Here is a 13,600-nt window from a genome sequence, read left to right as displayed (position 1 = left end):
GGAGCAGAGCGCGCCCGCACACCCGAGACAGCAGTGGTGGCGGTGGACAGGTGGAGACTGTGATGCTGGTCCCAACGGCAGAACTCCCCATTCTCCCCAATAACAGTGACGTAGACCGAGCCGCAGCCCTCTCTATTCCGAAACGACGGCCTCGCGCTCGGTGGACGACGCATCGAGTAAATCCACCTTCTCGCCCACCGCGGGGGGCGTCGCAACGCCGTTGAAACGTGAGAAGGCGAATCCGGTCGCGTGAGGGCTCACCACCTCGTAGTCGGACGCCGTACCAGAGATGGCTCCCTCTGCCTGGGCGCTAGTGGTGAAGGAGCCCTCCCGAGGGTACCTGTCGACCTACGGGTGGAGTTTCTATTTTATCACGCTGTGTCGCTGTCAGCAGGCAAGGTGAGGGCTATCCCTACGCATATCCGGGTCACCTGGCCGTAGCGCACGAGCCCTGGCGTGGCAAACGACTGGCCTACTCGCAACACGTGCTTTGTGTTGCGAGGGTTACCTAGGGCCTGCGGTGGGTGGCGCAGAGCCGCTGCCGATGATGCCATGCGGCTTGTCCCGAGACGGAGCGTTGCCACGAGCAGCGAAGCCAATGTCGAGCCGGTGCGCGGGGCCAGCGAGCAGGCAGCCCTTGCACGAGAGCGTGCCCCGGACCGTCACGGTCCAGTTGCGGAATGCAAAGGTGGCGCTCGAGTAGTCCATCGCCATCTTGAGATCGAAGCAGTCCTTCTTGCCGCGGTTGCCGAAGCGGAATGCGCGGCCCACGCAGCTCCCATTGATCACGCGCCAGCCAAAGTTGTTGGGGTCGAGCTCGGACGCCCAGAACGAGGCGGTGGCGAGCTTTTGTGGGGACAGCTGCGCCGTGATATGCGCCTCGGTGAGGAAGGAGCCGTTGACCCTGAGAGCGCCGCCGTGCAGCGTGAAAATCGCCTCCTCCGTCTTGACGTTGACTGATAGGTCCGGCACGGACAGAAAGTTATACAGCGCGTTGTGGCGGCCGCGGAGGTCGGCGGAGCCTCCATACGCAAAGTTTATGTGCGGATCTTGAACGGCCCGGCCCGTCGGAACTGATACCGCGCCGGGGGGCGGCAAGGGGGCGCCGGGGGGCGACAAGGGGGCAGGGGGTGCCGAGGGAAAGGGCGGCATGGGTGCATAGATGAGCGGGTTTGGATCGGAAGCGCCGACGTACTCAATCTGGGGGCAAGGCGCCACACCCCAATTGGTATCCGGTGAATCCGCCGTCGGTTTCTGAAGACCCCCAATGTCGGTGTTTACCGTTCTCGGCTTTTCTATGAATTGGACGCCAAACTGTGCGTCTCCGAGATCAATCTCCTGGCACTCGGGATATTTCGTGCACCAAAGGTGATCCTTGTCTGCGCCCTTAGCGCAGCCTGGCGTCGGCTTGGAGTCTGATCCCAGGTTGCAGTTTTGGATCGGCTGCTGCTCGTCGGTCAGCGAGGCGAGTAGGCGGGCAAAGGGTCCCTCCGGGTTGTGCTGAAATAGCGGGCAGTCTGTCAAACCTTCATTCGCAGGTGTGATGGCCGAAGGGGCCATCGGGCCGGCGACGAACAGTTTGCAGGGAAATCCCATCTCTCGGATTCCGCTAGGATTCTCGTCATAGGCCTTGGTATCGGACGAGGTCCGCCGCACGATCTTGTCGCTTTGGCGTAGGTACTGCGCGTCGTCCTTGATGGGCGGGTTCATCGTGGCGAGATCTCGCCCATTTTGAACGCCGGTCTTGTAATACGTCTTGAACGCATTGAAAACGGTGCCACAGTGTGCCCTGTAATTGTCCCACCACGGATAGTAAAGAACGCAAAAGTGAATCCTTGCGCCTGTGTTGACGGCGTACTTCCCGCATACATCCGCCTGCTCCTCCTCGGATTGATCGGAGTCGGGGCCGAGCCGGAGCTCCGTCTTTGGAATCAGAGCCTCGCAAACGCCCCGGGTCTCACCGGCACACATGTTGCCGATGTCTCGAACACGTGTGTTCGAACACATGCCTGCGCAGCTGCTGCTTTTGCTGTTTGTGCCACCGCAGGACTCCTGGGTCGAGAGCAAGGTGCGCCCTTGCAAGACGTGGCAGAGGCCCTGCGGGTTCCAGCCGAAAGGGTGGTCAGTAACTTCGCCGTAGCACGATGTTGGGGTGTTCCGCTGCAGGTGCATGGCGCCAGTCCGTGTTCCGCCAGTGCCTTGCGCCATATGGTCACACTCGTACGAATAGTCTCGATTCGGGCCATGGTTGTATGACGTGTCAACAAGGCCTCTGCAGTCGTGGGTGTTCCGCCAGTCCGCAAACGTCCTCGTATTGGCATCACAGGCGAGGCCGTAGCGGTACGACGAGTCGGTGGGGATGCCGCACCCCGTTTGACCACCCTGAAATGTCCCTGTGTACGTCTCCCAGGTCGTGCCAACGCCGTTCAACACCATGAAACTCGAGCCACTACCGCCAATGGGTTGGAGTCCGACAAGAGACTGCCTGCAGGAGCGGCAGGCGAAGCACGCGTAGCTGCCCTCCGGGTGCACGAGTCTTTCGGGATATTTGTCCGGGTCATCCACCCAGGAGTATCTCGACATACCCGCGGAGGTCGCGTATTTGCCGTTGCAGCCCGGCTGATGGTCGCTCCACGCGCACAGCTCGGTGCAGTTTACGCAACGCATGTCGTACCGCGGAGATGTGGCCGACTTGGCCATGCCTGTGTCTACGAGATAGTTGCCCGTTGCTGCGGTATAGGTGAGCTGAACGAGGGCAATGCGGAGGGCGAGAGACAGCGCCGACATGGGACTGGCCTTGGGTTTGCCTCGCTGACAGGGGACAATGTTCGCCGACAGGGGACAGTGTTTTGGGATCTGTTTTGCCGCGATTTTTCGCGTAAACACTAACCTCCGAGAAACCCTTCGGCTCGCTCCTCATCGAAAACCCTGTCAGCAGGTCCTCCTACTACCCTCTCCCTTTTCATATAAAATGAACTCGGGGGCACGGGACGCGGCACAAACGGGGCACAAACGCCAGGCTACAAAGACGGGGAGGCACGTAGTGAGTGACGCAGGGGAGCTCCCAGTAAGCTAAAAGTACGTACACTGGAAAACGATTGAAAATATTTGTTGTTTGGTATTGCTAAAAATCTCTCTCTTTGTTTTGATAGGAAGCACTCCCCCGGGAATTAAACGAAGAGTCGAAAGACGAAAGAAAACGCTTGCGCCCACTCCAAGTGCCACTGTGTTTGTATTGTTTGTATTATTAACAACGAAGGCGTGAGTGAGTGAGTATTCTTGATACGAAACCACGACGACACACACCAGTCGACTCGCATCGGTTGCCTCCATGAACGGCGGAGCTACACACACACACACGAAGGCGCTCTCAAAAAAAGAAAACTGAAATTCGGCGGCCTGCCAACCTCGCCACCCCCCGTTTGTTGGCGTCGCCTCGCCTGTCCATCCGCCACCCAGGCCACCGCCTCGCCGCATTCGAACCGCTCCATGCGCCCGCTGCTAAACTTGCTACTCGCAAGTCTCCTTGCCTCTGCCTCCGCGACCACATCCTCGATCGCTCTGCGGACAACAGACACGAGACCACCCGACGGCTGCACCGGCCCGCGGCCGAGATGGGGCACCTCGCTCTGCTGGTACAACGTCGAGCGTAGCCCGCTGCTGACCAACGTCACCTGGCTGCACGTTCCAAAGTGCGGCTCCAGCTTCGCCCGGCTGGTATTCCGTGGCGCCTGCGGCGCAGTGCCCGCAAACAAGACGCACGTGGATTTCGTCGAGGCCTCTGCGATGCATCCAATCATACAGCTCCACTGCAAGTCGGCCTTCCACCGCTTTCAGAGCTGGCACGCTGCCCTGAGTCCGTCAGAGGCCTCGCGGTGCGGCCGCGGACTTGTCTGCGTCACGACGCTGCGGACCACCTGGAAGCGAGTCGAGTCCGGCTTCCACCACAACCTGCACGACTGCCAGTGGATGCAGGACGCGCACCGGCTCAACCAGGACTACGGTCCCAAATACGGCGGCCCCAGCTTTTACAAGACCTACACGGAGGATCACGTGCGGCTCTACGCCTCGTGCGTGAGCACGTGCATGACGCGCATGCTCACGGGCCTTCCCTGCGGCCGGTGCAGCGGGACGCTCTCGCGCGCCCAGGCAGCGCGCTGCGTTGAGCGCGTCTGGTCGGACGCATTCTCGGGGATAGAGGCCTCGGCAGGGGAGGGCGGCACCGCGGCGCTCAACATCAGCGACTACGTACGGTTTGCGAGCCGGACGCGCAGCAAGCGCGCCGATCCCCTCCACGATCCGGATCCGCCGCCAGACACACGAAGGGCGATGAGGACCCTTTCGCGCTTTGCCTTTGTCGGCCTGCTCGACAACTGGTCCTGGACAGTGCACCAGTTTGGCCGCCGCTTTGGCGTTCCGCTGCTGCCGAGCGACTACAAGGTGCTGCGTGCGGGCAGCAAGAGCAGGTCATCCTCGCCAAGACAAAAGATGGCCGAGCAGACGTTGAGGGCGTTCAGCTTTGCGGCAGACGACGCTCTGGTGAGCGCCACTAGCGACTCGCTCGGCGTCCGCCGTCTGCAGTCGCAGCAGGCTCAGATGCGGATCGCGTGGCTCGAGATTCCGCACTACTCGGAGGGCTACTACGACGCGCTGCAGCAGCCCCTGTCAAGGCTGGGGCACCGCGTGGACGAGTTGCGCGCCCCCACGCAGAGGGGCTTTGGGCCTGGCGTGCTGGCGACCAAGCTTCGAGGCATGGACCTCGCCGTCGTCGGCTTTGGCTGGTTTCCTCAGGAGCCTGGCTCAGGACCCTTCACGCGCTTGCACGAGTTCCAGCGCTCTTGTGCTGCGAGCCATCGCGTCCGCCTGGAAGCCGCCGGCGAGTTCGAGTCCACAACGCGTCGCGCGTGCCTCTGCGGGACTGTGCCCCTCGTGGTCATACTGAACAAGGAGTACGCGAGCCTTGCCGACAAGATGGCGTGGGTTCGCGAGCACTGCGTCGCGGCTGCCTTTTCCGTCCACCACGACGCGCCGACCTTTGCTCAAATGACTGGCGTCGACTTCCACCACATCCCGTTTGGTGTCGACTTCTCGCGCTTTGCGCGGGGGCAGCGGGCAGAGGCGGGACGGGCGGTGTCGGACGGATACGCGTATGACCTTGGCTTCACCGGCGTGATCCGGCCCGATCAGACGGCGAACTGGCGCTACCGCATATGGAGGAGCGCCTGGCCGATCCTGGCGGAGCGGGGGCTGCGCCTCTACTCGGGCGGCGAGGGAGGAGTTGGGCTCGGCCGCCGCCACAAGAGCGTCGGGCCCAAGGAGTACGTCGCGAAGATGCAAGCAAGCAAGGTGTGGCTCGCCACGACCGGGCCGGCCGACCTCGTCGGCACTCGCTATTCGGAAATAATGGCGACCGGAACGACTCTCTGCGTGTGCAACCGGCTGCATGGGAACGCGACCGCCGCATACGCCAGGCTCGGCCTCGTCGAGGGGCGGCACGTGGTCATGTTTGACTCGCTGGAGGAGTTTGTCGAGGTTGTGACCAACTACACGCGCCGGCCAGAGTACGAGCGCCGCCGCCTGGCGATCATCCGCCGCGCGCAGGCGCTCGCGCGCCGCCGACTCTCGTGGCGCCAAGTCGCGGCAGACGTGGACGCCGTGCTGCAAGGGGTGGCGCGCGGGGGACGGGGCGCGCTGCGCGAGCGCCGCACGACCGGGCGCCGCGGCGGAGGCGGAGGCAAGGCGAGCGGAGGCGGCGCTGGTGGAGGTGGCGTCGAGGGCGGTGGTGGCGGCGTGGGCCCCTTCGGCGGAAATGCCCTCGTGCTTAGATGCTGCATGCAGATCCGTGTATTCCGCTGCCTTTGCAGCCCTCGCACCCACGCGAGGCGCCGACTCCACCGCACGGCACCGCATACCGGTCCGACCTTGGTGTGTGTTGAGGACGCAGGCTCCCGCGCCGGCGGCGTGCGGCGTCTCGCTCGTTAGCCAGCACAGCTTCGCGCGTTGCGCGCTCGGCTCGAGCTTCGGCTGCGTCAACGCGACTCACGTGTTTGTGCGGGGCTGCCGCGGCCTGTTCCGCTGCGACGGCGGCGCCGACGGCTTCGCTTGCGGCTACCCGCCCGGCCGCAAGGAGTACGAGTGCGGCTGCGACGGCCGCGCAGACGACTTGCCCGAGGACGACACCTTGCCAGAGTGCACCGTCTACTCGTCTGCGTCGCAGGCGCCTTCACACAGACGCGCCGCCCCGGGGCCCCATCGCCACCACGGACCGCCGAGGGAAGACAGACAGAGAGAGAGAGCCGAGAGCGAGGGCGAGGCAGGCCGCGCCGTGTCCCAGGGAAGGCCGACGCGCGACACACCCCATGCACAGCACCACGCCGCCCGGCGGATTGGACGACCCGTGGAAGAAGCGGTACCTGCAGGCGTATCTCCCCATATCACCCCATATCTCCCCCATATCTCCCTCAAGCCGCTTTCGGTGGGCTCGCAGTCCTTTGAATCGGACGACGGGTTTGGGCTTTAGCGTCACTCTCTCAGCTTAGCACCTGGTGTGTGTGAGGGCTGGAAGAAGTAGCGGCTACGGGGCTCACGCGGCGAGTGTGCCACGGTGCGGAGCAGGCCTTCACCCCGGGGCTTGAGGTCCTTCTCGCGAGCATGCGGCGCCGCTCCGGGCTCGCGTGCTCGGCCGTGCTGTACTGGCGTCTCTCTCGTGGCGGAGAGTCATGCACGGCGGAGGAGGCTTCGCGATCGAGGGAGGTCGCTTGTTTGGAGGTAGGCACCCGCTTGTCCCCGACTCGATGATGACGGCGGCGCAGCTCGACCGTATCAAGCGCGCCACCGAGCCCGCCGCGCGTCTCGAGATCACCCAAGATTGCCCCGAGATGGCATTCGAGATCGCCCTCGAGATCGCCCTCGAGATTGCCCCGAGATCGCCCCGAGGTGATGACCAGCCCCGAGATCGCCCTCGAGATGCCCCGAGATCGCTGGACGCCGCGGCGGCCACAGAGTGGCGCAGGGTTCAGCCCGCCAGCCTTGAGCAGGCGCTCAAGCAGCTCCGGCGGCGGCGGGCGCCGCAGGGAGAGAGATCGCTCCGGGGCTGCCCCTCTGCAGGTGCGCTGCCGGCCAGCTGCACGTGTCGCTCGCCCGCGCCGACGATGGGCGGGTGAGGAGGTACGCTGCGGTGCGAGGGCCTTCGGCGACGGCACAGTCTCTGCTCCGCGTAGAGACGCTGCACGAGCAGCGCGGTGGGCTCGCGATCTGGCTCGGTGCGTGCCACTTCCTAGACACTTCCTAGACACTTCCTAATCCGCCGATCCTCCCTCTCGGCACGGCACGGTCCTAGACACTTCCGTGCCTAGACAGGTCCTAGACACTTCCTAGACACTCCCCTCTCGGCACAGCACGGTCGCCCTCGGCGCCTCCTCACGCGTCCCCCCAGCTGTGGACAGACGCTGACATGCTCGTTGTTGGCTCGCTGCGGCCGATCGCGCACGCCGTGCTCCGCGCGACAAGGCAGTGGCGCTGGCAGCTCCACGGCAGCCAACTGGCGGCGCCGGGCGCGTATAACTACCTGAATGCCGGCTTCATGGCCTTCCGCGCGCCGGCGCCGGCCGCCCTTCTGCGCGCCGTCGACGCACAGCTCGACAAGATGGTCGGCGAGGCGCGCTTCCACCCGACGCCGTCGCAGAACCTGCTCAACGACGTGCTGCCGCTCGGCGGGTGGCTCACTGTGCACTACCGCTGGAAGGCCAACTACCGGCCTCAGGCGACGAACGAGTCGCTGGCGCGCTGGCGCGTCGTCCACTGGCAGGGCTTGCCAAAGCCATGGGGCTCGCCGATCCAGTTTGACCAGGGCCGAAAGCAGCAGGGCATGGCGCCGCCATCGATGGGGGAGGCGTGGGCCGCGGAACACGCAGAGCTGCGCCGCCAATGTCCGGCCCAGTAGCCGGTGCTGGCGCCTGATGAAGCTAGAAGCCTTGAAGTGCATGGCCTGATCCGCTCCGAGCATCCGACAATCGTTTGACCACTGTGTCAGTTCTGTGGTGTACTTATGGGGAGTAGTACTTGAGTGTTGGTGCATATGTAACGCGGGTCTCGGCCCCAGCACACGCTTGTATTGTAGCGATATACGTAATCGTAATGGTCCATCTGTACCGCGGATCTCATGTTACCGCGCTGTGGTAGTCAGACAGGCCACCGACCTCTGTGGCTTGTCCGCCAGTGCCAGTCGAGTCGGGCACTGGCACCGCCACCGCAGGTATTGGAAGCGCAGCAAAAATGAGGATGGCGGCCATGGGACAGACGCTCCAGAATGCCATGGCCATGCCGTCTTCCGATGGATGGACGGCCGATGGACGGCCGAGGGCCGAAGAGGAGAGTTGACTAATGCACGTTCAACTGTGGGCGTTCCACTAATTTTCAGGGTACTTACCACTGGTGTCCGTTTTTATTTATTTATTTGCGTCCTTGGAACTTGTGACCGCCTCCTTCTCCTATGAGCTCGTATGCCACGTCGCCGCCTGTGTTTGGGTTTCTATGTTTGCGATTTGGAATTTGGTATTTGTCCAACTCTTTGTTTATTTATTTACCCGAGGGTGAACTGCTGACAGGGTTTGCGATGAGGGGCGATCCGAACGTGGCATTCGGGTGATCAGATCACCAACAACAAACCTGAATAAAACTAAAGCGACAAACAACCACCTCTCTCTCCGAACGCGCAAGCGCTTAGGTAGGTAGGTAGGAAGGTGAAGAACAGCCAGGCTCGGACTGGACACCAACGCGGTAAGCGCTTGGAGCAAGGGAACCAACTGCGACGTATCGATCGAGCTCGAGGCCTCGAGCAGAAAGTAACGGAAAAGGCGGCGCGGCACGGTAAGGGTCGGTGGTAAGGTGGCGCGGCGGCAATAGACGGCAGGCAAAACATCGAAACGGCTGAGCGTGGGCCGGAACCGGAGGACTCGGCCGCAGCGCAGTGTCGTTTTTGTTGTCGTGCCCGGCGCGCTCGGCGGCCGGCGCGTGGCGGGGTGTAGCACTGAAAGTGCAGCCTTCTGCAATGTGGCCCCGCAGGGTGAAATACACACGGGAGGCGGCGCCCTTGCTTCCCGCTGCCGCTGCATCGGGTGCAGGGCCTGCCGCTGCAGCGCCTCCAGGGCCTGCCTCTGCAGCGCCTCCAGCGCGTACAGGTTATCTCCCGAACCGAGCAGCAACCCCAGCTTTAGAGGCAGCTTCGAGCTCAGACTCCCCGCTAGCGCTGCACGGCGATGGGGAGGTGCCTTGCTGGGACAATGCGGCGCCGGAACCGGCTTGGCCCTTGGACGTTGTTGTCCATGAGATGCGTTCCAATGTGCGCCCTCACACAAAGGCACAACCCCAGACCCAAGATCACGCAAACAGACAGACACGACAGTCCAACCTCACACTCTCTCTTTGCCATGAGCGATCCCGAACCGCGGTGCAGGTTGTGCTGGCTCACATCGACCGCCTGATCTGGCGGATGCGACACAGCCTCGAAATGCTTGTGGTGATCCTCGGGTGCGAGTGGCGAGACGGAAGCCCGGTGGGGGTCGTGGCCGACAGGACCAGGATCGAACGGCAGTCTGTTGACCCTTCGGTCTTGACCCTCGCCGCTTCCGAGTACAGATCAAAAATGGGCTTGGCAAGTGCTCTTCATGACGTGAAGAGAGAAATTGTTCTCGGCTCGCCCTCGCGAATGTCGCTTGCCGCAGCGGAGAAGTTGATCAGCCTCTCCGAGCAGGCGTTGGTGAGCGAACGTGACCTCCTCCCGTCGCCGGCTCCCTCCCCGCCCGAGCAGCAGTACGAGCGTGCCGCCGCGGTCTCCGCCATCGGTGTTGCGTCCGCACTGCTCCTGGTCGTCGGGGGCGGGGCGTTCAAGTACGCGCAGGTACTCAACTACGTCGCCCCGCTCGTTTGCTCATTCGTCTGCCTCCTCTTCTTCCTGCTCTTCTGTGGTGTCGTGTTGAGCCCTGCGCTCGTCGGAAGAGCAACACCGGCCCCGGCGGCCACGCAGGTTGACCGGTTTGAGGTGGCTCTGCGTTCAGGTACGAGGGCCAGACCTATGCCTACCCGCCGATGATCTGCTACTGGGCGGTCTTTACAGAGATCACGACTGTGGTCTTCATCTCGTACTTTTCGCTTTTCCAGCCCACATGCATGATGGAGCTTAACACGGGCAATCCAGCGGGTGACCTTGGAGCCCTGATGATTACCGCAGTGGTCGTTTCGGGCATCCCCGGCGGTATGCTCGCCGCGGTCTGGTGGGCGGGCTGCCTATCCAGCGGAACCAAGGACAAAACGGTCGCCTACTTCATGGCCCCGCGCGTCGGGCGCACTACCACGATCCTGGCGATGGCCACGCACACATACCTGATGTTCTGGACGTACGGCCAGTTCTTCCTGTGGCATACATTCCCCATTTCGTCCCTCTGGCTGTGGTCCGTGCCCATCTCGATGGTCTACTTTGGCATCCTGTGGAACTCCATCCCGTACCTCTCTGACGGGCCGGCTACGTGCTTTGCCCACGGTTCGGGTGCGCTCATCGCGCTCGGCATTTGCACGACGCTCGCTGCGATGGTGATTTATATTGCCCGCTACGGCTGCTTCATGTTCCCGTGCCTCTGTGCGCCGGACGTGCCGGGATGGGTCTTCTTCCCTCCCTCTCCGGACCTCTCCAACCCAGCTGTGGCGGGCGTGTGGGATCACAAGCTCCTGTGCCTCTTCTTGGAGCGCGCCGCCGAGCTGCTCTGGGACCCGGCGGCCGCGCTGAGCCGCGAGTGCTTGTGGGAGCCCGAGGAGGCCGAGTACCGGGGCTTCACGTGCCCTCCACAGCCTGAGGCACGGCCGACGGCCGTCACCCGTGTCACTCTGCTCCTTTTTGCCTCTGTAGGATGGACGGGAGGACGTACGTCACATCCTTCCCGCTGGACACGTCGGCTTATCCGCGAGGAATGCACACGGGCGTCGGCATGGCCAACGATATAGGCCAGAAGTTGGCCGAGCTGGAGGCCGTCGTCCTCTAGAGCCTGGGGTGTCGACGGGCCCCCGGGGGCGACGGGGGTGCTCTCGCGGGGGGTCCCCCCAGTCGAGGGGGTCTGGGGCGCAGCCCCAGGTACCCGCCGCAGGCGCCGAGGGGGGGGGGGCGAGATGATGAGGGGAGTGAGGCGTCGGCAGGGGCTACCATATCACCCACGGGACCGAACCCACACTGGGTTCGATCCTCTGGAGGTATGGTAGGCCTGAGCGCGTCCTCTCCACCGCGGGGGGAGGGGGCATATGTGCAGGCCCCCCAGTACGGATGTCGGGACTCCTCGCCACCCCCGGAGGTCCACCGGTGTGAAGGGGTACCCGCTGGGGGGTACCCGCAGTGTCAATCCGCCGAGTGTGGGTGGGTGGACTGGGTGGGGCACGCGACGGGCACGGCGCTACGCGTCGCCTCCTCGGGCGGCACGCCGTAGCCGTCGCACACGCCGCAGGTCGCGCGGCAGACGCGGGAGGCCAGAGAGGGCGCGGCGGCACACACGCCGCGGCTGTCGTCGGAGCAGCCTGAGGAGCCATTACTGAGAGCGCTCATGGGGGGGGAAGAACGGAAGGGTCAGAAGGCGTGGCTGTCGGCGGAGAGCAGCCTGCGACATCACTAGGAAGTGTCTAGGAAGTGTCTAGGAAGTGTCTAGGCGGAGAGCAGCCTGAGACGGTGTCGACACACGGCGGCAGAGCGGGCGGCAGCGGCGGACGCGCTGGCGGCGACGTGGCGGTGCAGCATCCTGCGCACGCGTCTCCGCAGAGCAAGGCAACCTCCTCACAGTGCTGTCCGATGCGCTGCATCTCCAAGCAAGTCGCGCGGCCGCACATCGCGCGACACGCCGGCGGGGCTGCCTGGGGCGGCGGGTGAGGGGCTGGCGGAGGAGGCCGCGTCGCCGCCGCCGCTGCTTTGTCCGTCAGCCTGCCAGGCTGTTGCTGCTGCTGCGCGCTGACACGCGCTGGGCCGTTGCTGCCCAGGCGCTGGTACTCGTCCTCCGCGCCGGGCATGGACAGCCCGGAGCCGGCGAAGCGGGCCTTGTGCAGCGCCGCACGGCCAGCGTCGGTCAGCTCGTTGCCGAGTAAGCCCAGCGTCTCGAGGGCGGTGTTTCGCTCGAGCGCAGCGCCGAGGGCAATGGCGCCGCGGTCTCCGATCGCGTTGCGCTCGAGGTAGAGCGTCGCCAGCCCCGAGCCGGGCGAAGATAGCGCGTCGGCGAGGGCGACGCAGCCCTGTCCGGCGGAGGCACGGTGTCGGAGATTGGTGAGGCGTCTAGTGGCCGTGAGTGGCCGTGACCATTGGCACACACCTCGTCGCCAATTCCGTTGTTGGAGAGGTTCACCTCTACGACGTTCGGGGCGCCACCGCCAGCTGCCAGTGATGCAGCAAGCACCTTGACTCCGGAGTCACCAAGGCCAGCGTCGCTCAGGGAGAGCACGGTGCAATCCTTGAGCTTGAACGACCAGCCGGGTGCCCATGGCAGCCTCCTCCCGACGTCTTTGATTACGCACTCCTTGGAGAAAGCGCCACCGAGCAGCAGCGTCGTGAGGCCAAACGTGGAGAGAAGGCGGCATAAGCTGTGTCCTTCTGTTTTCACGCTGCTCAGCACGCCCGCCGGTTAAGCTGCGGTGCAAAACTCTTTTTACCACCTTCAAGTACACCCCCAAGACTCCCCAAAACCGCCCAGGATGAGCTCCTGAGGTGCCAGTCCGCCCGAGATATGACCGGTTGAAGTTGGGGTTCCACGGTCAGGATGGAGGTGCTGAACTGGATGGGGGTCAGCCAGGGAGGCTGTTGTGGCGCACCGGACCGCCCCCCAGCACCGTGCCCCACCCAACTGCATCCATGGGAGTCACAAACGGTGCTACACTCGCGGCTGCAAGCACTCACGACACTCAAACCCACCACCTGCCTCCTACCCTGTACGAGGAGCCATTTCACCCGTGCAACATCTGCACAGGTGTACCGCCGACGCTCAAGCGCCTGGCCCCTACTAGAGTAGTCTTGTGGGACCCACAAACGACCAATACATCCACTCGGGGCTGCAGCATGTGTCCGGGGGGGGCATCCCCGTGAAGCAGCCAGCAGGTGCCGGACACGGCGTTGGCCGTCTTGGACCGAGATCAGGGCGCAACTGCCTATCTCGTGGGGCTGAAGGACCGTCATGGGGTCGGCTTTGATGCTGCCAATCAGTCGGGTCGATAGGTGGCGCCCCAGCGAGATGCGTTGCGGGTGCTCGGCGTCGCCTGCTTGTGTGGCCTGAACGCACTCGCCGGAGCCAGAGAGCAAAGGTGTGCGCGAATTGAGGCTTCTGAGCGAGTCCAGGCAAGCCACAGGACCGGCCATGTGCCTTGGTAGTCGAGCGGTGGCCGGAGGTAGCCTCCAGTAGTGCCTCTCAGTTCGGCACCTCGGTCTCGACCACGACCAGACTGGGAGAAGGACACAGCTTATCGGACCAAGGCGCAAGTGCTGGATTCAAGGAGAAAAAATAGGCATTTTTTTGGTAAAATTACAGTGTGAAAAGAGAGAAAAGAAAGCGCGCGCAGCGCGCGTAAGCGGCGCGCAGCGCCGCCG

The 13,600-nt window shown here is 63.8% G+C and overlaps 2 protein-coding genes across 2 annotated transcripts; one reads left to right on the top strand and one right to left on the bottom strand.

The window, feature by feature from the left end:
- The first annotated feature begins 7,205 nt into the window (after positions 1-7,205).
- EMIHUDRAFT_442037 (hypothetical protein) lies at positions 7,206-8,143 on the top strand. The gene is made up of 2 exons (XM_005784299.1): positions 7,206-7,262; positions 7,446-8,143. The coding sequence occupies exon 2, from the start codon at positions 7,454-7,456 to the stop codon at positions 7,940-7,942; it is 489 nt and encodes a 162-aa protein (XP_005784356.1). The 5' UTR covers positions 7,206-7,262; positions 7,446-7,453; the 3' UTR covers positions 7,943-8,143.
- A 3,462-nt stretch (positions 8,144-11,605) lies between these two features.
- On the bottom strand, positions 11,606-12,873 carry EMIHUDRAFT_231160 (hypothetical protein; the record flags this gene model as incomplete). Its single annotated transcript, XM_005784298.1, has 5 exons — positions 11,606-11,636; positions 11,861-12,258; positions 12,336-12,624; positions 12,688-12,722; positions 12,832-12,873. The coding sequence occupies 5 exons, from the start codon at positions 12,871-12,873 to the stop codon at positions 11,606-11,608; spliced, it is 795 nt and encodes a 264-aa protein (XP_005784355.1).
- Positions 12,874-13,600: the final 727 nt, after the last annotated feature.

This window comes from Emiliania huxleyi (genome assembly GCF_000372725.1).
Source record: "Emiliania huxleyi CCMP1516 chromosome Unknown EMIHUscaffold_170, whole genome shotgun sequence".
Lineage (NCBI taxonomy): Eukaryota > Haptophyta > Isochrysidales > Noelaerhabdaceae > Emiliania > Emiliania huxleyi.
Note: the sequence above shows the minus strand (reverse complement) of the source record. Positions and strands in the feature narration are given on the sequence as shown.

Bases quoted from the DNA above. Each gene is read 5' to 3' on its own strand.
- EMIHUDRAFT_442037 (XM_005784299.1), top strand. From the start codon at position 7,454: ATGCTCGTTGTTGGCTCGCTGCGGCCGATCGCGCACGCCGTGCTCCGC.